The sequence below is a fragment of the Malurus melanocephalus genome, unplaced genomic scaffold (genome assembly GCF_030028575.1).
Source record: "Malurus melanocephalus ecotype Western Australia unplaced genomic scaffold, MMel_1.1 scaffold_318, whole genome shotgun sequence".
NCBI lineage: Eukaryota > Metazoa > Chordata > Aves > Passeriformes > Maluridae > Malurus > Malurus melanocephalus.
The window spans coordinates 351,531-376,485 of NW_026623550.1; the positions used below are offsets into that span (position 1 = coordinate 351,531).

A 24,955-nucleotide genomic window follows, 5' to 3' on the forward strand; every position below is an offset into this window, starting at 1 on the left:
CTTGGCCTCCACTGAACTGGGACTCCGAGGGTGACCTCGAAGCTGAGCAGTGGCCCCTGTTTGGGACAAGGCTGGCACAGGGGTGACCCGTCCCAGGAGATGGACAGAGTCACCAGGCACTTGGTGTTCCAGCTGCCACAGGCCTCGCACCGGCACGACTCGCTGGCAGAGCTGAGGGCCAGCAGTGACGATGACCTGTTTGGCTCCACTCAACGCAGCCCCCAGAGAGTGGAGAATGGCTACAGCTGGAAGAGGAGATCCCAGTCACCCTCGTATTTCCTGGAGGGTGGAAGAGATGTCTGGACCCCGTCCCTGGACAGGGAGTCCAAGCTAGAGGTGGTGAGATCAGGAAGCCTGTACGACCTCCGGGCTTACAGGGGAGAGAGGAAGCCCTCAAAGCTCTATGATGATGAGGAGCAAGACCTGTACAGGGTCCCTCCACCCAACATCTCACCCCAGAAAGCCAGGGAGCTCGAAGAYGAGAGGAAAGAAGTCATCCGGAGCCAGGTGATGAGGAAGAGCTCCACCATCGCGGAGAGGTGGAGCTCTGTGGATGAGCTGAGCTCCATCAGCCCCGGCRTGGGCAGCCAGGGTGACAGCAGGCACTCAGGCAGTGTCCCCACCAGCTTTGCCATCTGCTTTGACAAGCCTTCCCCAGGCAGGGCTGTGACACCCGTTGACCCTGAGAACATCGACACRGAGCAGATCAACTTCTCTGCGGCTCGGCAGCAGTTCCTGATGCTGGAAAAGAGCAGCCCGGGCTCATTTTTCAGCCCAGGGCAGCAGGCCATGTCCCCAAGGCCAGAATCAGTGACAAAAATCTCCAGGGAAGAATGGTACAGCCCTGAGATGGCCACAAAAGCCACGAGAGGCTACAGCAGTGCTGGGGCATCGAGCCAGAGCAGGACAGACAAGGTTTACCAGGTTTATGGTGTGTCCTCATACAAGACACCTGAGAAAGAGGAGGTTTATCCTCCCAGAAAGGCTCACACAGAAAGGTCGTATCCCATCGGGAAGACGTCCATCCTGACCAAAGCRTGGTCCAGAGAAGACCTGGACTCTGGTTTGGGTGAGATGTACAACGAAGGCACTGCAGGCTACGCCAGCGATGGAAGCACCTCCAACGAGACCTTCCATGTGGATCTGAGRGCTGGCAGCAACGGGCTGAGAGAGAGGGAGAAGGAGACGAGGGTCAGCAACGAGACACCCATCGAGAGGGAGATCCGCATGGCCATGGAGAGGGAGGAGAACCTCTGGAAGGAGAGGGGGATCCAGCGGCTGACTTCCAGCAGCGAGCTGGTGGAGATCCAGACCAAGCCTGTCTTCAACATTCACACATCTCCCGGGCCAGGCAGGAAAGGGAAGGACAAAGGCCGCGCTTCCCTTTACGTCCAGAGGGAAATCGAGCAGGAAACSAAGCGAGAGGAAGATCTGAAGAGGCAGGGGAGGCTGCTGGGGGCKTACGACAGGGGGACGCAGCAGGAGCTGGATGAGCGCAGGAGGGTGTTCGAGCAGGAGGAAGCCCCCCAGCAGAAACCCACTCCCCTGAAGCGGGCAGAGCAGAGGAGGAGCTGGCTTAAAGAGTTTGTGGTGGAGCAGCCCTCAAGCCCCAGCCCTGCGGAAGACACCGCCAGGGGTGGGAAAAGYGTTCCCAGCTACACAGCGAGCATCGCGCACTTCCAGCTGTCCCAGCCGCGCTTCGCCGCCAGCGAGAGGAGCCGGGAGCAGCCCTGGGTGTCCCGGCACGCTTCCGCCAGCTCCAGCAAATGGGGGAGCGAGGATTCCTGCGGAGGAAAACTTCCCGGCTCCACCCCGAGCCCCGCCAGCACCGCTGTCCTGCCCAGAGAGTATTTCTCCCTCTCCTTCTGGAAGCCCAAGGTGTCCTTCGTGGACGAGCACATGGGGACRCAGCAGAGCCCGCTGTGGAGGGAGGGTGGCCGGGAGGAGCAGTACCGCCTGCGGACGTGGAAGCCGCAGACATCGGCGCTGATCGAGGAGGAGATCAGGAGTGAYCTGCAGAGGGAAGAGGAGCTGCAGGAGCAGCGGCGGCGGCTGCGGCTGGTGGACACCAACGGCGATGGCGTTGCCCAGGAGGGCTCCCGCTCTCGGCACAGCTCTGGTAAGGGAGCAGAGGGACAGAGCGATGATTTGGTGGGGTGACTGTAAGGGCTCTTGTGCGCTGGTAGCAAGCTGTCCTGGGAGAACTTGATACCCACACGCTGGAGTCAGCAGAAGTGCTGCTGAGGAGGGAGAGGCTCTGCAGGATTCCAGAGCTGCTCAGGTCTCAAAGATGACTTTGTGTCACGTTACAGCAGCAAACAGGGCTGGAAAGGCCCAGAAGGGCCCAGCTCATGCATTTTTTCCCCTGATCCCTGCAGTYCCTGGCTGGGGCCCAGGCACAGGGGCCCAGCAGTGACCAAACCTGCTGGACCTGCCACAGAGGCAGTTTTGGGGCAGGGGACTGACACTCCTGTGGGTCCCCACCCCCTGTGAGTGGTTCTGAAGTCCCTTACCCTGACACTCCTTCTCTCCAAGCTGCCTCAGGTGCCAGCGGCAACTACTCGGTGTCCGGCTCTCCTGCCTCCTCTCCTGCCTCACACCAGACAGGGATCCTGACGCTGATATCATCCTTCACCCCACTGAGAGTGACCAGCTCCTCCCCGGGCAGCGCAGACACCCTCACCCCCGACTCATCGCGTTCCAGCCCCTTTGAGGAGCGCAGGAGGAGGGTGAAGGAGGACGGAAAGGTGAAYGTGCCCACCCTGCTTGTGCCAGGTGGTTGGGGGGCTGGCACCAGGGAGAAGATTGGTGGTTCTGGGGTGAGAAATGGCTGTTCCTGACTCCCACCTGGAGCTGGGGATCCAGCTGCCCGGCTCGGTGGGACACCCAGCGGTGGTGGCACCATCGAGGGGCCATGTGAAGTGGCACTGTCCGGGTGGCACCTCCAGGCTGCCAGCACTGGGTGGGACCAGAGAGGAACAGCACCTTCCTCCTGTGGGGGATCCTGGCCTCAACTGTCCCCCCAACCCCAGGGAGGGCATGACTGCACAAGCTGCCTTCCCTTGACTCTCTGTGCCCTGCCAGGGGCCAGATCCAGCCGCCTCTGGATGTTCCCCTGCCAGGCTGCCGTTATCTAATCGTGTTTTCCTCTTTCCACAGTACGCAGGCATTGAACCCGTTGACAAGGTCAACACAGAGGTAAAGCCCTGCACGAATGCGGGGGCTCTGCTCATGCTGCCCCGACAGCTCCCGCATTCCTCAGCTCCCCTCACTCCTGGAGGCTYGKGGGGTGGACAGGGGTGGACAGGATGGTCCCAATTACCACAGGGCACCGCTTGGGTGGACATTGCGTTGGGCAGAGCGGGTTGGGGAGGTGGGGGCGGGGGTCAGCTCTGCAAATCAGATCATTAGGAAAGTCTCTTCTTTATAAAATCCTGCACGTTCTGGTCTCTGCAGGTGGTGGAAAGCACCCGAGTGTTTCGGCACAAGAGCGTCATGGCCCAGCGCTGGGAGGCCGGGCAGTACGTGCGGGATGAGGACTGAGGGACCCCTGCCTCGGGGGCTCRCCCCGTTCAGGATCAGCTCATGTGTGACCTAAATACTCGATCAGTTCCACCCTTGGCCRTCGCAACAATCGGAGACGTGTACTCTGCAAATCAGTCTGGTTTATTGTTAAACTGATAATCCTTCCATGCAATAGATCTGCTCCTTCCTCCTCCTCCTCCCTGTGGGGTGGAGGAACACTTTTTTTTTTCTTAAGACGGGGAAAAATTGGATCAGTATCTTTTTAATCACTTCCGCCTGGAGCCAGCCAGGTGAAATCACCCGGTAATTCACTTTGCCCCTTGGGAGCTGTGTCTCAGGCTTACAAAAAAGCTGTTTTATTTCTCAGTGGTTTTAGGTTTTTAAGTACCACGAGGCTGARCATTGCCCTGGGGGTACCTGGACCGAAGCCTCTGGATAAGCGTTGCCATGGGACTTGGGAATCAACATTGGTTTAACTCCTGTGATCCACGGAGATGCAGCAATGGAATATAAATATATATATATATATAAATGCTGTTTATTTTGCTAATTTATTAAAGAGTTGTTGCTTTCCCTCGGTGTTCCTGCTCTGTCTGGTTTTGCTGGTGTTTTAAAAGAGCTGGGCTGGGGCTGGAACCTGCTGGGGGGGTCCCAAAGGCTGCTGGGCTGGGGAAGTGCTGGGGTCCCACCGGGGGTCTGGGAACACCCTGGGCCAGTGGAAGGAGTCCCTGCTCGGGGCGGGGGTGGCACCGGGTGGGCTTCAAAGCCCCGTTCGACCCCAAGCGCGCTGCGGTCCGTGCCCGTCCGCCCGGCCCCGCTAGAGGGCTCCCGGGCAGCGCCCGCGGGACCCGGTACGGACCCGGTACGGACCCGGTACGGACCCACCGGGACCCCGGTACCGACCCTGCTCTGCGCTGCCGACCCGCTGAGACCCCGGTACCGACCCCTCTGAGACCCCGACCACAATCCGTGAGCGCTGCCGCGGTTCCCGGTGCGGACCGGGGAGGTGCCCAGGTTCTGTGACAGATCGCACGGGGCTGATGGCGCAGTTTTGTCCCTCGTTGCCGAGATTTGGGCGTGGGTCGAACGGACCAGCGAGAGGGAGGGAAGAACCCGACCGGGGGTGGTTTCGGGACTGAGGGAAACCCGGTCCCTCGGGACAGCTGCTCAGTCGTGGTGTCGTGGCAATGCTCAGCAGCACGAGAGGAGCCGGGAGATGCCACCCAGCACTTGAGTTTGTCTTTTTTATGTCTCTTCAAACGTACTTAAGATAMTTGTTGATGTTAAATTTCTTTAATGGGATCGATTTTGGCAAAAAGCCTGACCCCCAAAGCTTTGTTTGACACCATGGAGATGGCTCATAGGGTTTGAAAGGGCCCAGAGCTCTGTGCCACCAGGCTGGGAGCAGGGGAGACTGAGCACAACAGGGAACACATTAGTGTTCCAGGAAAGTATCACCTGCTGTTCAGACGCAGACAAACAGGACTGAATTAAAAGTTTTTTTTTTTTTATTTGGCTCTGTCAAAAATACAACCAAAAACCTGACTGAGCTGTAACAGGCACTAAATAGCACTGGGGCAGCTGAGCACATCTCCCAGCACCTTTGTGGAGTTGTGTTTTGCACTCCAGGGAAACCACTTACCATAAAACCTTTCAACATTGTCAGGCACTTTCAGTAACTTCTTAAAACAGCTACAATTTTTTCAATCTATCAATTTTTCCCGAAGGGAAATGACCTGAACCTTCTCAGAAGCATTCCCATGAGGTTGGGATCGGCACTGTTATCACTCTCCTCACGTCGCTCATCCTTCCCCGCAGGTCTGTGCCCCAGGCTGAGCTGTGTGGGGTGTCAGCCCCAAAATGTGGGTGCAGCTGATGCTCCTAGCCAGGCTGTGCCACCCCTGAGCCCTCTCCGTATCAGCACTGGTCTTTCCTCATGGCATTGACYGTGTGGTAGAACATTAACTTCTTTGGCAAATGTGAAACTGAAGATTCTCATYAACTCAGTGAATTATCAATTCCAGTAACAGAAACAACAACAGACTGAACTTCCCTGAAAGCCAGGGTGCTGCAGAGCTGTAGGTACCTTCAGTGGCAAGGTGAAGCCCAGCAGAAGGATGTTCATTCTCAACCTACACCAAATACTGCGACAGGATTCTGTTCCAGAGCAGCCTTGGAGCAGCTTAAAGGGTAAAGCCGACAAGACACCTCTATTTCCTTTTCTTTACAACCTCTCTGACTTCCTGGGCAATAGCTTTCAAGATCTTATCCATTTTGGTTTTTGCCAGTGCCTTCCTGCTGTACCACACCTTGTCCCAGATGGAGCACAGTGCCTTGGGAGACAGGTAAAGAGGGTGGTTGTCATTCAGCATGTCTGGYGGCCTCTTCCTGGCATACTCCTTGTAACTGGCAACTGGACAGTTCTCTGGATCCTCAGGCTTGGCTAAGAGYCGTGGGCTCAGCTCCCCTTCGTTTCCCTCCGGGCTCAGATTGTCCTTCCACTCCAARTACTCCACCTCTCCGTTGGTCTTCCTCAGCACCAGCTGTCCCCAGTACAGCTGGGGGTTCTGCATGTGGGTGCTTGCCCCAAACCCCCTAATGAGGTTGGTGAACATGAGGTGCAGCAARCCCTGAGGGTGCATCTTGCTTAAAATGCCTTTCTTAAGAAGGTTTTCCACATCTTCATCTGTCATTTTCTCCACCACAGTCCACTCTTCCTCCCTCTCCTTTTGGAACAGGTACCGATGCTTTGATTTCCAGACTTCCTGAGAGGCTCTGAACTCTGGCCCTTTCAACATGCTGTACTGGTAGCTGTGCTTCTTGAGATATAGGTCGATGTTGCGCCGGGAGAAGTATAAAGAATTGGAAGAAAAATCATTGCCATTCTGTTTCTTGGCAGAGCTGAAGAATGAGACCAGGTAGCGGTCGAGGTCTGCGGGAGGCAGCAGGTGGATCTTGCGTGTCTCCGAGGGGTGGTGCAACTTCAACCACGCTTTGAACATGTTTATGTCCCCAGTGTTACAGCTTTTCTTTTTCTGCTTCTTCGGYACATCTAAAAGACAAGACACAGCTTTGTGGACAGCAACAAAGATTGGTAAAACACAAGGAGGTGCAGGATGGTGTCCACCTGCCTTCTGAAAGMCATTCAGAGAGGAAAGGACTCTCCCAAACACCTTCCCCTAAAGCTGTAGTTCAGATCTGTGCTCTCCACGAGCCAGCACCACCCAGCAGTGCCCACCTCTCCAGGGAAAGTCAGGCTCCTTCCTGCTCCCTCTCCCTTGGCAGCTGGCCCTGCTCATTGTCAGACAGGGAAATTTCCCTCTCGCTGTGAAATAACCACAGCSTGAACCAAAGGTTGGGGTGGATGGTGAGGGAGAACAGGTGAGGAAAAGTATACTATGATTTTGTTTAAAGGATTGCCAAGATTCCAGTTGGGCTCTCTCTCAAGTTGCCATGGCAATACYACATCTACCTAGCTCAATGTAGCATGAGAAATGAATTCTTTGGATTGCTGGAAAGCTCCATCTGCTCGCCTGTGACTCGTCCAGGGCTGAGGAGGGGGAGATGGAAAAGGGTTCATGAGCCAACACCTAAAGATTCCCCTTTTTGCACCAGGTCCTTTTGTACAGGCTCAGCTGTCATCCTGAAAGATTGGTCCCTGTCCCACTGGTTTGGGGTTTTGGCCTGTTTTGTACTGACTGCTCTGGGTGCAGAGAGGAACAGCTCATGAATCAGTAATGCTGAGGCCTCCTCTGAGCCATGAGCCAGTTACCTTGGCAGAAATGGCCACTACACAGACATTCCCAGAAGAATTCCCAGTCCCTTCAGATGACACATGATGTCAGTTATGAAAATAGTAAAACACTGCTCCCAAACCCCAACTGTGGCAGTTTGTGTGGTTATGGCTCCACAAGGAACAACAACCCCCAAGCCTTTTCAGGACCAGCACTGATGCTGTAAACACATCCCAAGCAGACCCCAAATGCAGCCTCAGCAATTTCTGCCCTTCCCAAGGATTCTACCCACTCTGCTGCATGATAGCACATATGAAAATCTTCATTCTTTAAAGGCTCTAAAGCAATGTGTGAGTCCTGCATTTTCCATGCAGGACTGACACTCTGCTGCCACTGCCAGTGCTGGGAGGTTTTGCCTCTGGCTTTAGTGCAGCCAGAGTTTTGGTCACAATTTCTCTGCATTACCTCCTCTTGTTTCTTTCTCTCGAGACCTGAGKTCCCCTCTCTGGCTCCAGTTCCCACAGGGACTGTCTCAAGTACAGCCAACACACTGTGTGGAGATACAGGGTAAAATGGTAAAATGGAAGAGCAAAGTATTCAATCTGGGATATTGGAGCTGGGGCACAGCCAAGAACATCTTTGGGTACCTCAGAGAAGGGCATTCCCTACAAAAGTACCAATTCCTTCAGGCAGGGAGCTTTGTAGSCCCCTTGAGCAGAAACAGGAGTGCCCCAAATCCAAATCCACAAATCTTGGCAGTGATGTGAACTCACCCTCCTTGGATATTTTGGGAAAGTGATTAATAGAACACCCCCGCACCCCCGCAGGCACAGAACTCCAGGCTGTCTTACCTCTGTTTGAGGCTGCAGGTGCATGGCTCTCTGGATTCTGGGTGGCTGAAGAACAAGGTGTCTGCCCAGATCCCAATGTCTTGCTGTTCTCACCCACGTTCTCAGCACTRTCCCCGCTGCAGACCCTTCCCAGTGTCCCACACTCTGAAGGGCTCAGCTGGAGATGCTGCTGAACATCAGCAGTGGCTTGGAACTCAAAGAATGTCACCAAGGGCTGTGACTCAGGCTGGGCCCCRGCTTCAGTGCAGGGGACAGGAAGGGGTTTGAGTTGTACCTTTGGTGCTGCTGACMCCGGGGGACTCCTTTGTCTGGAAGTTTCAGCCATGGGCCCTGCAGCAGTGAAAGGAGCCAGCCTCAGGATGTTCCTGCTTGGGTCTTCGGGGTCGCTGACAGGAGCCTGCAGAATGTAGGCACGGTTTACRGATGGCCTTGMCGTGGGAGAAAAGGCAGCTCTTTGKGGGGGCGTTGGCTGGTGCAACGCCATCTTCTCGCAGTGGAGTATCTGCAAATCCTCAGCAGATGGCTCTGTTTGGACTCTACCAGGCATTGACAAGTGTTGCTCTGCTGCAGAGTATGACATTAARGGTTTCCCAGTATTCTGACTCCCCCTGGACTCGTCGTCATTCCTTGTGCAGGCACCGTCATCGTTCTGCTCGGTGACCCCATTGGATCTGTCACATGATCCTGTGCTCCCAGAATCTCCCTGACCCATCTCCAAAGATGATGGGGACAGCTTGAGTTTCTTTTCCTCAAAGCTGGCTTCCCCTACCAAGGACTCAGAAGACAGGAGCCTCTTTCTCCTTCCTACAGCTTCAGGGTCTTCTTTTTTGGTGTCATGGACCTTCCCACAGCGCCAGTGATAGGCATGCCCATCTCTGCACATCCACAGCACAGCGTTGTCATTGCTCAGGTGATCTGTGTTTTGCATAAATTCCAGGGCTGGGATCTGGTCGCAGATGGTACCGTGAGTGTGTGCCCAGATGACAAGRTTGGCGAGATCCTCCTGAAGGGAGCCAGCACTGCTGGACCCTGCATCACTGATGCTCTCGTTCTGTGAAGGTGTTGGGAGAGAATGTAAGTGAGAGAGGATGTCCTGGCACTGTTTCTGTCCCTCCCCAACAGTGCAATAATTGTAGACCGGTAATTTCATCTCATGACTTTTWAAAAATCCATTTGCTCATTCTTTCTGTCTGTGCTATCATTTATGCCACAACAGAACACTCACCATGCTGCTGCTTGCTTTCTGTCTCACTGAACCTTCTCTCAGGTGGACACCAGTGACTCTTTGAATGGCCTTTCCCTCTCAGAACCTGAAATGATCACACATGTGTGTACTATATAACATGGATGTGTGTGTATATATATATATATATATATTTATACCTATAAAAACCTGGCCAGAAGATGCAACTGAATTTCTCCATGCTCAGCCCACTAAAGGCCTGTGCCCTCCCTGGGCTGAGCTCCCACTGTGCTCCCAGGAACTTTACACACAAAACCTGACTGGGGTAAATATTTGCAGGATCAGCCTCTGCAGCACCAACCAAACGGAAACTAAATATAAACACTGAAAATAGAATTTTACAAACTGAACTCTGCAAGCCATTCCTTCAGCACTCTGTGGTTGGCAAGCTCTGTGTCTCCAAGTGCTGAGCTGCAGAGAGAGAACCAGGAATAGTGAGTTCAGCCTGACATTCTCTGACTTTGCAAACAGTAACAAGAGGCAGTTTCCCAAATGAAGGACTTGCACAAGCAACTCGTATTTATATTAGAGACTAAATTTGAAGCTCTCCCMTCTGTTTGGAAGTCATCCCTGTGGAAAGTGTAATGTGCCCTCAGCACCATGGCAGCCTGTGGGAGCCATTGCCGACACTGTGCACTTGCACCTTGGTCCAGGATTAATTAAAATATTTGCAATTAGTGGTGGTAAAAGAAGCAAAAAAACGCTGGACATGGGGACCTTGTCTAAAGTTCTTTGAGTAATTTTTTTGAGCAATCTGGCCTAAATGTAACCCAGCTCTTGGGGAAAACAGGCCCTGGCTGGTGGTCAGTGAGAATGTGCTGACCTGAGAACACACCTGAGCACACACTGTGCAGGTACAGGAGCTCCAGCCCCGGGGCTCCTGCTCTCCCAGCGAGCTGGGGAACACAGGAGAAGCCCATCCCAGCTCTAGGGCTGCTCTGTAATCCCCAAACACTGTGTTTGTCTGGGAGATTTATCTCAGGACTGTGGAAGTTAGGCTGAGGGTAAAACCAGCAGCACAGGGACAGGGATGGCTGTGCCACAGGAGTGCTGTCCCTGGGCAGAAGCTGTGCCCAGTGCCCTCAGTGCCCACCCAGCACCAGCCCAAAACAGCAAATCTCATGTCCCAAAGAGTAGGTCACACCTCCTGCAGGTGCCAACTGACAGGAATTACCAAGAGCTGCTCCCTTTAGGGTGAGCCTGCAGCCCAACAGCACAGCTGCCTTCTTGAAGCACTTGGGCTCCATCAATCCATATGTTCCTTCCTAATGATAGCACAGATAATTTTAGCCCRAATGCTTGGCTGTTGCATGTGCCAGCGTGTGGAATATGCAAAGGCAGGATTTACTGAGAATTTTGTACCAAAATCTGCTGCTGCTTTAACAAAAAAAATCAGACAATAAGAGCCTTTTTGGAAGCAGCAAATGCAATTTGAGCTCCTGATGTTAATCAAGGCCTTGTATGGGATCTACTGTTSCCGTGAGCTCACTCCTGATGAATCCCAGCAAACTGGGTGGGGAGTCACCTCCAGTGGCCATTTCAGCTGTCCTGACCCCTCACACAAAACAGGYTCTCCCCAGAGGTGTTTGACCTGTTCCCACCTCCCCAGGCCATGGAGCTCACAGCCTGCTCCTGCTGAGCCCCTAAAAGCTGAATATAAACTTGGGGGAGAACCATTTTCCCTCCTAAAGTAAAAGAGAGTTTTATCTTTCAGTTCAGCCCTGAAAGGGCTCACACAGACTCAAAGGAACTTTCATGCCAACAATCTGGTGCCTTCAGTCAGTGTGGGAAAAGGTAACAGGAACGGAAGCTCCGCATGGTCTGTAAGGCCACAAAATTACTGACTTGGCAGATGAACATCTTGATCCCTATCACAGGCCTCTGCAAATGGAATGCTTTTATCTTTCCTTATCTCCAGGCACATGTCTTCCTCTTCCTGACCTCTTGGAAAAAGAAAAAAACAAAACTTTTTTTTTTCTCTTGCTATTTAGCTTCCAGCAMAGTCTCTGGTGCTCAGCTACAGATGCTTCAGTCTGCTGTGGCCTTCAAACTTCCAGCAACTGAGATTTCCCCAAAGGAATGGCAAGTGGAATCAGTCTGACTGATTCACAGTCACAGCTGAGTGCGAAAAATGACCACTGTCCTTCTCCCAAAGGCTGAWATGGTGTATGTTTATTCCCTTTAAACAATAAAAAAATCCATCTTGATCACTGCCACAGTTTTTACCTGCTTCCAACAACCCTGGGATTGCTGTGGGGAGAGGTCTCAGTTTGGATTTGGGGCTGAGGTTTGTTTTGGAGCCTCGTGCCTGATTCAGTGTCTGTGTGSCTGGGAGTGATGTTGTGGGTTAATCCTCTTTCCAGGAGAGGTTCCCATCTGATAASGGACACTGTGTGCAGGACCCACACCTTTCTGCAGGAAAACAGGACATTCCAGAGCTGTACAGTATAGGATTTAATTATTTTTTTAACCCACAGAGAATTCAGTCTACTGCTAAAACCTGTAGTTAGGAGAAATCAGGCTCACTCATGGGAAAAAAAAAAAAAAAAGAAGTGTTTTGGGTTTTCTTAAAGTCTCCAAGATTTGGCTTTCTCAGGCCCTGCTCCACACAGCTTTCCAGTGGTGTGGGTGCCCATTTTATATCTGCATTCCAGAAAATGTGTCCAACTAAGGTCACACGAGTCTCCAGCACTTCAGGGGAGACTAAACTTCAGGGCTGACTAAAACATGGAAATYCTTTTCTCTGTTTTAAGACTTTATGTGTGTACTGAGTCCTTTAAGGGGGRAAAAGCGTTCTCAGCACTTTCTGAGATTGATCCTCCTGTGAGCTCTGTCACACACCTGAGAATGTCACCCCTGGSATATTCTTCTCTCCCCCTCCCAGGTGTGCTGAGGGCCTGAACCCATAAATCAGACACAGCCTTGTGCAAACAGGAGCACTACATAAAGACACTAATTTTGAGGCACTAAAAGCCCTTTGCCCCCTCTGTCCTTGTCCCATTGCCCTGTGACAGCCCTGGCTGGYTCCTCTCACGGGCTCCAACGCCTGTTTTGCACATTAAAACCCGGTACACACACGGAGCCAGAGAATTGAGAGCGCTGCCTTCCCTGCCCCAGATAAGACAGTGCAGGAAACTGCAACAATCCTGCTAGGAAAAACAACAGGATACAGAACAGCAGCRTTTGACTCCTGCCCCCTTCCCTGCTCCCTTGGGAAACCCTCCCTGCACATGGGGGGACCTGGGACAGCYTCCACATGCCAGGGCATTGCCAGAGCATTGCCAGGGCCATGGCAGGGCAGGAAGGTAACACTCGAACACATCTGGCTGCAGCGTGGGAGCTGAGTGGAGCAGCTGCAGCTCACGGCTGCCAGAAATCACAGAGCTTGTCTCACCCTCCTTAGCAAGAGCCTGGGGGGGTGGATCCACCATTTCCCTGCACATCGGTTTTTCCTGTTCTCTGCGATGTTTGTTTCCCTCCTCATCTGCCCCGTACGAGAATCTTCTGARCACCTCTTCAGCTCTCTTCCTGCTTCCCCACGTCCTTCCACCAGCCCCTCCTGCCTTGCTTCCAGAAATACAATTCCCAGGATACATCCTGTACTTGCCACAGGGCACCGTGCCTCCATTTTGAGAGATGCTCCCAGAAAATCCCACCCGCGTGTCTGYGGAGGGCAGGACCTGACTGCTCCAAGTGGGAGACAGACCCTGCTGGCAAACGCTGCCCTCCAGCACCACATTCCTTAAACAARAGCTTTTTTGTTCAAACACTCAGACACCACTTTTTTCCCTGAGTTCTAATTATCTCTGCTCCCGAGGGGCTGCGTTCCGGAGCCACTGGCCTGGGACTGTGACTGTGAGCACTAAATCAAGGCCTCTGAAAAGTGCTAATAAAAGCCACGGGCAGTTGGCACAACACTGCCCGGGCCACCAAAAAGGGATCAGCCACCAAAACAGCCTGAGTGAAGGAAAAAATTCGTTGGAAACCATCAACTTCTATAAATAGGAGCTCATGTTGTATTCCCGAGGAGGAAATTGGAAAGCTGAAATCAGCGATGGGCACATCTGTGACCTGGCCAGGAAACGCCACCGTGTCACTGTCACGGTGTCAGGGTGGAATCTGGGGGCACCTCACACTTGTGCCAGTGCCTTGGGGACATCTGGCTGGACTGTCCCCACRATTCCACGTGCAGTGACAGATAAGAACAGAGACACAGCCCAGCTGTGAGGATTGACTGTGTCCCCACTCCTGTTGGTGTGACAGCAAATGTCCCCTCGCCCTGAGCACGAGCTGCCCGTGCTTCACTCGCTGCTCTCGGGGTTTGTCACCAAGTACCGGGCACGGGGTAACACCGGAACCTCCCGCTGCACGAGCACCTTTGATCCTCCCGGTTCTGCCGCGTTTGAGCGCGCCGGGCTCCGGAATAACCCCGGAACGACGTGGAATAGAAACCCTTTTGTTCCTGCTCCCCGCACAGGGGGAGCTCGGCCCCGGTACCGGCAGGGGGAGCTCGGCTCCGGTACCGGCAGAGGGAGATCGGCTCCGGTACCGGCGGAGGACGCTCGGTCCCCGGTACCGGCAGGGGGAGCTCGGCTCCGGTACCGGCGGAGGGCGCTCGGTCCCCGGTACCGGCAGGGGGAGCTCGGCTCCAGTACCGGCGGAGGGCGTTCAGCTCCGGTACCGGCAGAGGGAGCTCGGCTCCGGTACCGGCGGAGAGCGCTCGGCTCCGGTACCGGCAGGGGGAGCTCGGCTCCGGTACCGGCGGAGGAGCTCGGCTCCGGTACCGGCAGAGGGCGCACGGCTCCGGTACCGGCGGAAGGCGCTCGGCTCCGGTACCGGCAGGGGGAGCTCGGCTCCGGTACCGGCGGAGGGAGCTCGGTCCCCGGTACCGGCGGAGGGAGCTCGGCCCCCGGTACCGGCGGAGGGCGTTCAGCTCCGGTACCGGCAGAGGGAGCTCGGCTCCGGTACCGGCGGAGAGCGCTCGGCTCCGGTACCGGCAGGGGGAGCTCGGCTCCGGTACCGGCGGAGGGCGCTCGGCTCCGGTACCGGCAGGGGGAGCTCGGCTCCGGTACCGGCGGAAGGCGCTCGGCTCCGGTACCGGCAGGGGGAGCTCGGCTCCGGTACCGGCGGAGGGAGCTCGGTCCCCGGTACCGGCGGAGGGAGCTCGGCTCCGGTACCGGCAGGGGGAGCTCGGCTCCGGTACCGGCGGAGGGCGCTCGGCTCCGGTATCGGCAGGGGGAGCTCGGTCCCCGGTGCTCGCCCCGGTCCCGCCGGTCCCCCCGTGTCCTGCCTGGAACTGGTGTGGGAGAACGGAGACCCCGGGATGGGCTGGGCTCGGTCCGTGCTGCCCCGCCGGTGCCAAACAGACAAAGCGAACAGTTGGTGCTGGCGAGGGGAGGGCGTAAATCTTGTTTGATTTAATTGACAGGGCGTTTATTGCCCTTTTTTACATTTCTGAGCAGTCTTTTAAAGATTAACTAAAGTCATCCAGTGCAATCAGATGTTTCTTCAGCCATCTGCTAAACGGAACCGACCCAACCCCACCCACCAGTGCTGGGAACAGGACACAGCACCCARCGTTTCACTCTCATTTTGGGACCAGGCTCTCTCTGAACTAAACCAGACCCTCTCCCCTGTYTTCCCACCTGCCCACAAAACAGATCTCACGTGTTCCCTTAGCACACTGGCTAGAGCGTGGCAGCTATTTGTTATTAAAYAGTATTTGTGGGTGAATCTGTGACGTGTAATTAGATTAATTGCTCACAATGGGACATAGTAACCTACTTCGTTTACAATACAGACCATCTTTAGCGATTGACACCTCAGGACTGTCCCACCCGTCTGAAGCCCCCAAAACTGAGGTGACTCCACCTGGGGGTGCAGGGCTCAGTCTCACCAGCACCAGCCAAATGCTCACGCTCTCTTCTGCACCCCAGATGTTTACCAAGGCTTTTCTGGGATGGGATGGGATGGGATGGGAGATGGTTCCCAGAGGCAGGAAAAACCACTTTGGTGGTAACAAAGTAACCTGGCAGGTGAGGGGAAGATGCCAAAATGTGGGATGTTCCCTGCTGGGTCTCTGGCATGAGGAGAACAGAGGGAACCCCAAGTTCTTGTCCATCACAAAACATCTCCCCAGGCAGCACCCCAGGGTTTTGGCCACAGAAATGCATTGGTTTTATGCTCTCTGGTGATGCCATGGGACATCTGGGAGACTTGCAGGCTCCCTCCCACCTTTGGAGCCTTGGCTCCTGCTCCATTTTGTACTCTGGCCTTGTTTTGACATGCCACAGTCTCCCTTACCCACTCCAAGGTCAGGCAGGCAGCCTCCCACGGAGCACAGCCCTGCCCAAGGACAGGATCTCATCCAGGGCACAGGGCAGCCTAGGAGAGAGGAGAGAGAAGTGTTAGTTAGGAAAGGGAACTCAAAGCAACCTGCCAAWCCCTTGGGTGGGATAGAACAATGAGCAAAGCCCTCTTCCCTGAGAGCCCTTGAGCTTTGTTGGGCTCTGAGCGGTGGGGCAGCAGCCCGGGCAGGCAGAATCTGGAGCTGCTCCCCATTGCTGAGAGCTTTAGGGATGAAAACCTGGCAACTGCCCCTTGGGAGGGRCAACAAGCCCAGCTCTGGCACACCCAACTGATCCTTTGGACAAGAAACACAGTCTGGCGTTGGATCTGGGAGAGCTGCAAACATCACACCCTGCCCAGAGCSTGAGGAGGAGCAAACCAGCAACTCTACTTGACATATTCCAGAGAAACCAGAGCCAATGGGTGGTTTGGATCTGGAGTTCTCAGCTGAAACTGCCCCTGAGGGAAGGATTCTGAGAACTGACTTATACCTGCTGCAGAAGGAACCTGCCATCTCGCAATACGGAATGAAGTATTTTCTCAATAAATATAGTACTTTATTTTTTTTTTTTTGAGCTCTGACCTTAAAGCAAGAAAATGTAGCTCCTCTGGATRGAATTTAGCTCCACAGGGAGTGTGKGAGCTCATGGAAAYGCTCYTCTGGATGCAGGTGAAAGCAGCACCTGCACAGGAGGGAGCCAGGAATGATGCATCCCCAATTTCCAGACCTGCTGCCTGGCAGTGGGAGACTCTTGCAGGCCGTGGTGATGCTGGTTTTACCCAAAACCAGGAATTCAGTGCTGTGGCATGGGGAGAGCAGGGAGCTGCACATGAACTGATGGTTCTACACACAAGGAGCCCCTGTGACTGTGTTTTGGGGATGCTGGGTGCCCACAGGGACGGGCTCCTGTCATCATCCACCACACTCACTGCCCTGGTATCAGAGAGCTCGCCAATTAAATATTAAAACTTCTAAAGGATATTGGATTTCTTTTGTTCCTTTGGCTTCCTCCTGTTCTCAGTTCTCCCTGACTTCACATGCTGCATGTTGCTGCCTTCATGTTCTTTTAATGCTTAATTTCATACTCCAGTCCCTGTCTGTTACAGGGACTCTGTGCTGTACAATCCAGACCAGCAGACAGAATTTAGAGGCAGGTTCCAACGAGCAAAACTTTATATCAATGTTTGAGGCACGAACTATTTCAGTCTGACAGTTCCTCACCCAGTCTACAATCAAACCACCAATTCCAGGTTTCTGCACATAAGCCATCGTGTGTCTTCATACACTTCCACCCACTTTGATCTGGAGCACTCTGGGTTTGAGTCTGGAATCAGAACGTGAGATCCCTGAACACTTTCACCATCTGAAGCATGAACAAACCTTCACACCACGAAAGCAAAAGCTCCTCAGCTGTAGAGCAAGGCTTCCCTGAGCTGTTCCAATGCACAACATCCTTCAGGAACATATGGGCTGGCAACCACGAGATGCCCACAGCATAACTACAGCACTGACAAACCAATTGAGCCTCAGCAGCTGCCACTGGGGAGGTTTCATTCATCCCCAGCACTGCCTTTTAAACTTAAGTGCCACTGGAACAAACACATCTTTGATCCAAGAAGGAAATAATTTGGAGCTTTGTGTTTAATAGAGCTGCAGCCCTGGGGAAATGATGTCGTTCTTGGCCAGGATGACAATGGGGCTCACGGCAGGCACAGAGCACGGTTGTCCCTGTCCTCTCTGAGCCGCCTGTGTTTGGACATCTTTGTTCTTGACTCAGTGTGGAAACAAGGAGCTGGACTCAGCTGTGCTGCCGCAGCTCCTGAGTCACCACATGTGGCACCAAAACACAGAATTTGGCGGAGGGAGCAGCAGGATTTGGGCAATCCCTCCAGTCCTCTTGCTCTTGAGTTTCTTGTGTCCCCCTCAGCTCCAGGGGAGCCACAGCACAGATTAGAGGGGTGCAGACACAAACACGGATGAACACATGGACGTTACCAGGCTGTGTTATCTGTGTGCTTCCATGTGTTTTGTGGGGCACACTGAGCTGTGTTATCCGTGTGCATGGGACACACACACACATACACACACACACACACCCCCTTTATGCTGTGCACATCTCTTCAAATGTTGCTGCAATTTCTACCAGTAAAATCCTGTGCTCAGAGCAGGGAGCGAGCAGCAAGCAGGCTCTGCTCCTGAGRGAGCATCCCTGGCTGCTCTGCAGGTGCCTATCTCTCTGTCAGGGMCCTTTCTCATTTAAATGTGCTCAGACTGTGACATTGCCCTGTCTGGAGTCATCTGGCATCTGTGCCATATCCATTCAAATGGCAGATGCAACAGGAGACACCTGTAGACAGAGGGGCTGAGCTAAGGTTTCAGGAACAATCCCTGAGCCCGGCAGGTGAGCGATGGAGATGCTGCAGCAATAATGCATGAGCTGCACCTGCCTCCCCTCGGCCCTGTGGCACTGCTCATCTGGGAGCTGCTGTTCCAGTTCCCTCTGAGCTCCACCGCACTGCTGAGAGAACCAGAACAGTGCAGCGACCCAGTAACAGACTGGGAACACCAGGTGATGGTGTGCTGGGAAAGCAGAAGGTACTGGGGGCTGAGTACTCTCAAAATCCTGCAGAGCCCCCACATTCCAGCTCTAGAAATTGTTGCTGAGGCAGTGAGCCCCCTCGAGAGGCTGATAAAACACTATCCTTAGAGGGTCACAAACTCAAAYCATTTTAAGGAAGTGAAGGAGCTTCCCAGGCTGTTGCTGGGCACAGGAAAGTGATAGAACAGTGCTCAGCTTTCTCTGCAAACAAACCCCTGACTAAAGCAAGAAGGAAATGCAGAGYTGGAGCTACAGACAGACCAGAAATGGTGTTTACTTCCCTGCCCTGGGATAGCRGGAGATGTGCTTGGAAAGAGGGTTGTTTGTATAAATAAATGTTCATTCTTGGCAGTGGAATGCAAACTATGCTGAGGGGCTGGAACCAGGCACTCGGAAAAGCTGAGGCCAGAGCAAGGGAGAGACTGAGTGAGGCTGCAAAAAGGAAATTCACATTCATTTTTAGCAACTTGGGAGAGGTTCTCAAGCCTGTTTGACATTTTTAATTATGCTGATGCAGGGCCTGTTTCAAGGACAAAGAAAGTCAGGATTGCAGGTTAAACAATTAGGAAATTTCACACCAGCCAGTGAGGAGCAGTGCTGCCTGGGGGTCTGGAGACTCYCTGAAACACGGGATCATCTTTCAGCCTTTCTAGACAGACGGAATTTGAATGTCTTGCAGAATCCTCGCCCAGGTCAGGAACTCAGAGCATGGCCCTGCAAACCTCTCTTGATGGTATTTTCTGAGAGCACACAGCAGGCAGGAAAGATGAGCCTGAGCCGCTGCTCTTTGTCCAGGCTTCTCCTGCAAGGTTTCTGCAAGTGCAGAAAATGATCCTGCAATGCGACATCGACTGTGTCAGATTCTGTAAGTTCACAGTGGGAAACGCTGCTATTTCTCGTGGAGAGAGCTCAGCTCGACGGTTTCATATCACAGAGTCAGGGCCTGTCTGTTTTCCATGCTCAGAAAGTGYTGCATCATGACCTCAGGGTCTTACTTTCCACGTGTATCCGTGGAAAAGAGCTTTAGCTGCTTGCTCACCCACTGTCCTTTCTGAACAATTTGCAAGGACCTGTCCCTACATTTTGGTTTGGGTGTTAGAGTCCACAGCTGTGGCACTGGAAAGGCAGAGGCAGCCAGTTTGTGTTGTGCAGAGATGTCAGCCCCTCCTGCTCCGAGTCCAGCGCAGGACAAGGACTGGGCTGGGGACAGCGGAATYGGAACCCTCCTTCTCTTTGAGATAATGGAAAGTCACAGGGAGGTATTATTCAGCTTTGGGGCATGAATAAATCATTACAGGTGTGAATTATTCAGGCCTCAGCCCTCCACATGTGCTCTTTTCAGACTTCAGCAGCAGCATGCCGACTGTGAGGGGTTTCTTCCCCAACATTTCAGGTCTATGTCAGGCTGATGAGCCCAAGCGTTCAAGATTAAAAGAATAATTAAAAATCCAGTAGTAAAAAGCTGCTCGAAAGTGCTGTGACACCTCAGGCTGGCACTGCAGTAACCAGGCAATGTCTGTGCTCCATGAGATGTCCACAGGTTATCACAGCRTGGGATGGGAATGAAGAGTGGCTCAGGAAACTGGGAGCAGAGGTTGGAGGGAAGAACTGGAATGATGGGCACAGAATCAATACAGGAACCAACCCAGCCTTCTGATAACCTGTGTCTAACACAAACATGGGTATAACCTGGATTTCTCAAATGCCAATAAGCAATTCTGGTAGCACTTAGGAGGATAAATCAAAATTTTTAGCTTTGATCTGTGCTGTGAGATCTGTGGCTTTGCCCTGTGGTACTTTTCCAAAATCCTGTTTATTTAYGAGCTGAAATGGGTTGAATTAAGAGAAGAGCTGGTTTGCAGTGATGAGAAGGATGGCACTGTTAGAGCTGGTGAGAGTGATCACTGTTAGAGTGACGACTTTAATGTCAGAGTCCAAATCACCAAGCCTGGGGCCCAGGAGAGCAGGGGCAGCCAAAAACCCCAGCTACTGCCAGGTAATTTCTGTGAAGAGCAGCAGCTCTGGGTGGGTTGCAAGGGTTATAATCAGACCATAGATTAATCAAACCAAAGATTACTCAAACCATGGCTTAATCTTCACCATTCCAACCCCGACTAGGAGGGAGAAAAGTCCTGTGTTGAACAGCCAGGAAATGGCTGGTTCGTCCYGCACAGGAAATGAGTCACCCCAGAGCATCGGGAGGAGCCGTGGGGACAGGGAAGTGCTGAAATAACATGGACGGAGACAGCAGAAATGCACAGGAGTCTCTTGTGTCACGGATTAAACAAAAGATGTAAAATGGGAGCTCTTCTGACTCTGCTTCAAATTTGAAGTTCACGTAGGTGCYTGAAGCTGTGAAAGGGGAGCTCGGAGTGTGCAATAGCAACACGAACCATGCCCAGGTCAGCTCTCCTGCCTTGCAGAGTGTTTTTCACTCGCTCAGCTCTGGCCCTGCACAGGAGGTCTCAAATCGCTGCTGTGGCTGAGCTGTCACAGACACCCCACTTGGGGACGGGTTAGGAATTGCAGAATCATGGAATCATCCCCCTTGCCCAGGCCCTTGTAAAAATTCAGCCTCCAAGAACACTTCTTTTTATTACTTACAGCATATTAAGCTCAATTCCAAACCCGTTTATTTTTCAGTCACCAATCAAAACACTCTTTGATAGTATTCCACGCTGCCAAACTCTCGTGGATCAATAGAATAATAATAGATCAATAAACACCCCCCTTGTTCATGTTGTGTCCTGCTCAGAAAGCCACGTGTGTGCAGGTAAGAGCTGTGCCTCTCCTAAATGCTGGAACTAACASAGCCAGCCCTTCCTGTGCCCAATCCTCCTCCTCTTCAGCAGCAGAGGGACTTTGAAACTCTCTCCTGGTCCCTTCCCTCAAGCACGAGGAGGGGAGTCTGTGGGTCAGACCCTCAATTTGTGGATTGACAAACCCTGCAGGGATTCTGCTCCTGCTCCGCCCGCCCTGCGCTAACCATTCCCAGAGCGGTGATGTGGCATCGTGAAYGATGCACAGAAGAATGTTCTGGCATGGTGAGATGTTGCTAAAGCTGCCAATAGGCTTTGAAATAAAACCGCCGTGTTCACTGAGAGGGGTTGGAAATAAATAAAAGCCACAGAGAGAAGAAGAAGGATTGGAGACACCCCCTGCTCCCTGGTTTCTTTGGGATTCACTGGTAGTTTACTGTGAGAGTTCCCTGATTTARGGCCTTGCTGGGAATGATGAGGCAGGAGAGGAACTTCTAGGAAAACAATTGGCACTGACAGCAGTATCCAGGATGCACCACTCTACCAAGGCCTTCAGACTCCTGAACCAGCCCCYGTTTAGGAGGGTTCTGTTTTTCAAACTGCTGACAGAAATGTTGGGTGGAAGAGGAAGGAGAAGGGGAAGAGTTTTGCCAGTTTGCAAAGGACGTGGTTTCAAGGAGAAGTGTCCCTGACCCCACACGGGCTGTGGAGCTGTTTAACAATACAAAGGGAAAAAGCAGGAAAGGGTCCGTTTTGTTTCAGAGGGCTTTTCTTCCCTGCTGGTGAATTAAATGCCAAGAGATAACACAGGCAGGAAGGGCTTAAAAAGGGAATAAACTGGGTGTGCCCCAGAGCCCTTCCCGGACAGAGGAACCAGAGCCAGAACCAGGGTGGGACGTGAGACACTGCTGCAGGATCATACAAAAGAAGCTGATTCATTTTTTTCCCTTTGCCCTCCTATTTTTTTTTTTTTTGTTTTTCCCCCTCACATGGCCATTTTCATCTGGGTTTGTTTTTCAAAACAAACACAAGGACACACAGGGGCTGTTCCTGCCCCCTGCTGTGTTTTCATATCAAGTGTAATCTTGTTCTTAAAAATATTTTCCCCTTTGGCCCAGAGAAAACCACAACAGCATCACTGGCCACTTGCAGTCCCACAATACCTGAGCAGATGCTGTCTGCAAAGTTCTGTTCATATTGCAGGGAAATGAGCAATAAAATATTGCACAATCACCGTTTCTGCAAGAACTGTGGAAAATCGGGGTGAGCTTGCACAAACCTTAAAGAGCCTTTTAAATCAAACCACACCTGCAAAGRAAAGGCCTTTGGAAATCAGGAATCCTGCGGGGGCATTCACTTCTGTTTGCTCTGCCAAAGATATCTGAAAAAGGATACCTGCACATGCCATAAACTCATGTCAGCCGCCAGTAGAAAATCAGACCATGCCCTGGTAGGGACAAGTGTTAGTGAATGTTTTTGGTCTTTGTGGGGTGTTCAGGGTGCTCTTCTTTAGGGTACAGAAATACTTCATATTAAAAAAAAAAGGAAAAAAAAAAGAGGGATTCTGTCTCCACAGCATCCTCTACCATCAAGGGATTCCTTACTTATGGAAGAAACACCTTCATGGGAAATACACCTTAAACCAGGCACAGTTCAAGGAGTGCAGGGAGCTTGTGTTGGAAGCTAAATTCCTGCTYTCTTTGATCACATCACTTTATCTCTCTGGCACTCAGCTACAGTGGATCGTAATCCCATCATTTTCCCATTCTTTGCCCCATCGAAGTTGTAAATCTCTTATCTSAGGCAGCAGCTGAGCCTTTCATATGCAGGACTCAGTAAATAACCTGTTTTCAGATGGGTTTAGTTGCCTTCAGCAATAGTTCAGAACACACTTTTGCTCGATTTTAAACTCCACAGGGGCCAAACTGGTGACATCTGATCAGGRCCAGTGAAACCCCTGAGCACTGCCCCAAGGAGAAATGAGGCACAGGACCTGACACAGCAACACGGGTTTGGGAAAAAAAAGACCACTCCACTTCTTTTTTTTTTTCCCTACTCACATATCACGTGTGCTCTGGAGAGAGACACGAGAAACCAAAATGCATGTCTGTACCTGCCAGAGTTACCTGACACGAAGCACAAACGCTGCCCAGGTACAACACCTCAACTTTCTTTGCGCTCTTATTTTTAAAATAACTTTCTGAGCTCTCACATACGTCCCTGAACCGCCCCGTGTTGGTGTTTACCACCGGCAGCAGAGGTGTTTTGGCAGAATTGCCGAATTTTCTCACAGAAAAGCGCCGGGTGTGAAATGGCAGGGCTAGAAATCAGCCAGAAGCTGACCTGTTAATCCTCGTGGCCTGTGGTGAGGCTCAGGAATCGCTACTGAAATCCCCAGCGAGAAATGCTGCCTGTATTTAAATAAACGTTTCATCCATGGCAGCAATAGCTCCATGGAGCAGCGGTGGGGAGGATCCAGCTGTGCCCGAGGGTCACGGATGGGGACAGACCCCTAAATTTGGCCCGGTCACCCTGTGGGAGCCACAGAAGGATTTCGCACAAAGCCACCGCACTCGGTTCAAACTCACCACAAGCGGCCCGCAACCTGCAAAGGCCGATCTTTCAGAAGTTTGACAATCCCCAAATCCCTGCAATGTACCTGAATCCCTGGCGAAGTGGGGCTTATCGGAAATGCCCGACATTAAGCACTGAAATGCCCCCGATGTGCCATAGAGCTGGGCTGGGGCAGCAAACTGTCACAACGGTACCTGAGGCACAGATCAGGCAGGTACGTTTAACGTCTTACCTCACAGGATCTCTCTCCCTCTCTCTCTCTCTCTCTCTCACCCTCTGGTAATCTTTATCCTTATTCTTTATCCTGATTAACTGCGATTACACAGACTCCGTCCTAACACAGGAGTTTCAACAAGCCCCCGAGCGCCGCACGACGCCCCAGGCACGGGATGGCGGCGGCGGCGCGCGCGCCTTCCCTGCCCGCCCCCAACATGGCGCCCCCGCAGCCCCCCGGCCTCACAACGCGCACGAGGGGGGACCCTTTGCCCGTACCCAAGATGGCGCCCAACGCAGTGARCCCCATGCCCTGCCCCCAACCAATATGGCGGCTCCGGGTGTCATTCCGGCCTCCTTCCCGCTCTGAAGATGGCTCCTCCCAGCCGCCTCCCTCCGCCTACCGAATGGCGCCGCGCACTGGAACTTCGCCCCGCCCCTCCCGCCGCCCGCAGCCAATCGGCTTCGCGCGGGGAGCCAGGRCGCCAACCCMGGGAGGCGGGTGGTCCCGCCCCTCYGTCAGGGTGACAGCTCCGTCGGCCAATGGAAAGCCGGCGCGGGCGAGGCGGGCCGGGCGCCGCCGCCATTTTGTGAGTCTATAACACGGAGCGGTCTTGATCGTCCCGCTATTGCGGCGCCTCCACTCCGCTCCCGACGGGTCGTCTCCGTGTGCAATGGACGGGTGAGTCCCGCCCGGCGCCGCGCCGGGGCCGCGAGCGGCGCTGCCGGGCCCATCCCGTGGTGCGGGGCGCTCGGGTCGAGGACCCGCGCCGGGGGCTTGGGCGGTACCTGTGGGGGGCCCGCGGGCGCGGCCGAGGCGGGCGAGGGGGGGGTCTCGTGTGGGGGCCAAAGATCCCCCCCGCCCCCGGATCCCTCCCCGCGGGCGGCGGGGGAAGCGGGGGGGACTCCGGCGCGGTGCCTCGTGCGGACCGGCTCCGCGTGTGCTCCCACCGCACCGCGGGTCCCGGCCGGCGAGAGCTCGGGGGTCCCGCCCGGAGGGGCTCCGGGAGTCTCGGCCGAGGGGAGCTCGGAGGCTGCCGGCTGAGGGGGCTCACGGGGTCCCGTTGGGGCCGACCGGGGGGCGGTGAACCGGGAGCGCCGCGGGGGC

General features: G+C 53.6%; 3 protein-coding genes and 1 long non-coding RNA gene across 6 annotated transcripts in view; 3 read left to right on the forward strand and 1 right to left on the reverse strand.

Annotated features, from left to right (window-relative positions):
- Positions 1-4,098, forward strand: part of PALM (paralemmin) — an 18,154-nt gene extending 14,056 nt beyond the window's left edge. Inside the window, exons 11-14 of the mRNA XM_057377562.1 lie at positions 20-2,119; positions 2,536-2,747; positions 3,160-3,198; positions 3,457-4,098. Of these exons, the coding sequence (XP_057233545.1) occupies positions 20-2,119; positions 2,536-2,747; positions 3,160-3,198; positions 3,457-3,543 (2,438 nt within the window). The 3' untranslated portion in view covers positions 3,544-4,098. The remainder of the gene's footprint in view (positions 1-19; positions 2,120-2,535; positions 2,748-3,159; positions 3,199-3,456) is intronic.
- A 230-nt stretch (positions 4,099-4,328) lies between these two features.
- Positions 4,329-11,684, forward strand: LOC130580231 (uncharacterized). 2 transcript variants are annotated; one of them, XR_008966084.1, is made up of 6 exons: positions 4,329-4,461; positions 5,550-5,715; positions 5,814-6,128; positions 6,264-6,443; positions 9,048-9,184; positions 11,345-11,684. It is a non-coding gene; the product is annotated as an uncharacterized LOC130580231 (long non-coding RNA). The 2 variants fall into 2 exon arrangements; XR_008966085.1 differs by lacking the exons at positions 9,048-9,184; positions 11,345-11,684 and having other exon boundaries at positions 5,814-5,870; positions 6,425-6,478.
- Positions 5,680-15,724, reverse strand: LOC130580230 (uncharacterized). Its single transcript, XM_057377591.1, has 4 exons — positions 15,657-15,724; positions 9,336-9,420; positions 8,111-9,161; positions 5,680-6,577 (listed from the first exon to the last, which is right to left on the reverse strand). The coding sequence occupies exons 2-4, from the start codon at positions 9,336-9,338 to the stop codon at positions 5,736-5,738; spliced, it is 1,896 nt and encodes a 631-aa protein (XP_057233574.1). The 5' UTR covers positions 9,339-9,420; positions 15,657-15,724; the 3' UTR covers positions 5,680-5,735.
- Positions 15,725-24,420: 8,696 nt separating this feature from the next.
- The window catches only part of PTBP1 (polypyrimidine tract binding protein 1), a 27,238-nt gene continuing 26,703 nt past the window's right edge, over positions 24,421-24,955 (forward strand). Inside the window, exon 1 of one of the 2 annotated variants that reach the window (XM_057377584.1) lies at positions 24,421-24,529. Coding sequence is in view for 1 of the 2 variants with exons in the window: in XM_057377581.1 (XP_057233564.1) it covers positions 24,522-24,529 (8 nt within the window). In the remaining variant the exon portion in view is untranslated. The remainder of the gene's footprint in view (positions 24,530-24,955) is intronic. The other variant, XM_057377581.1, reaches the window with a different exon arrangement.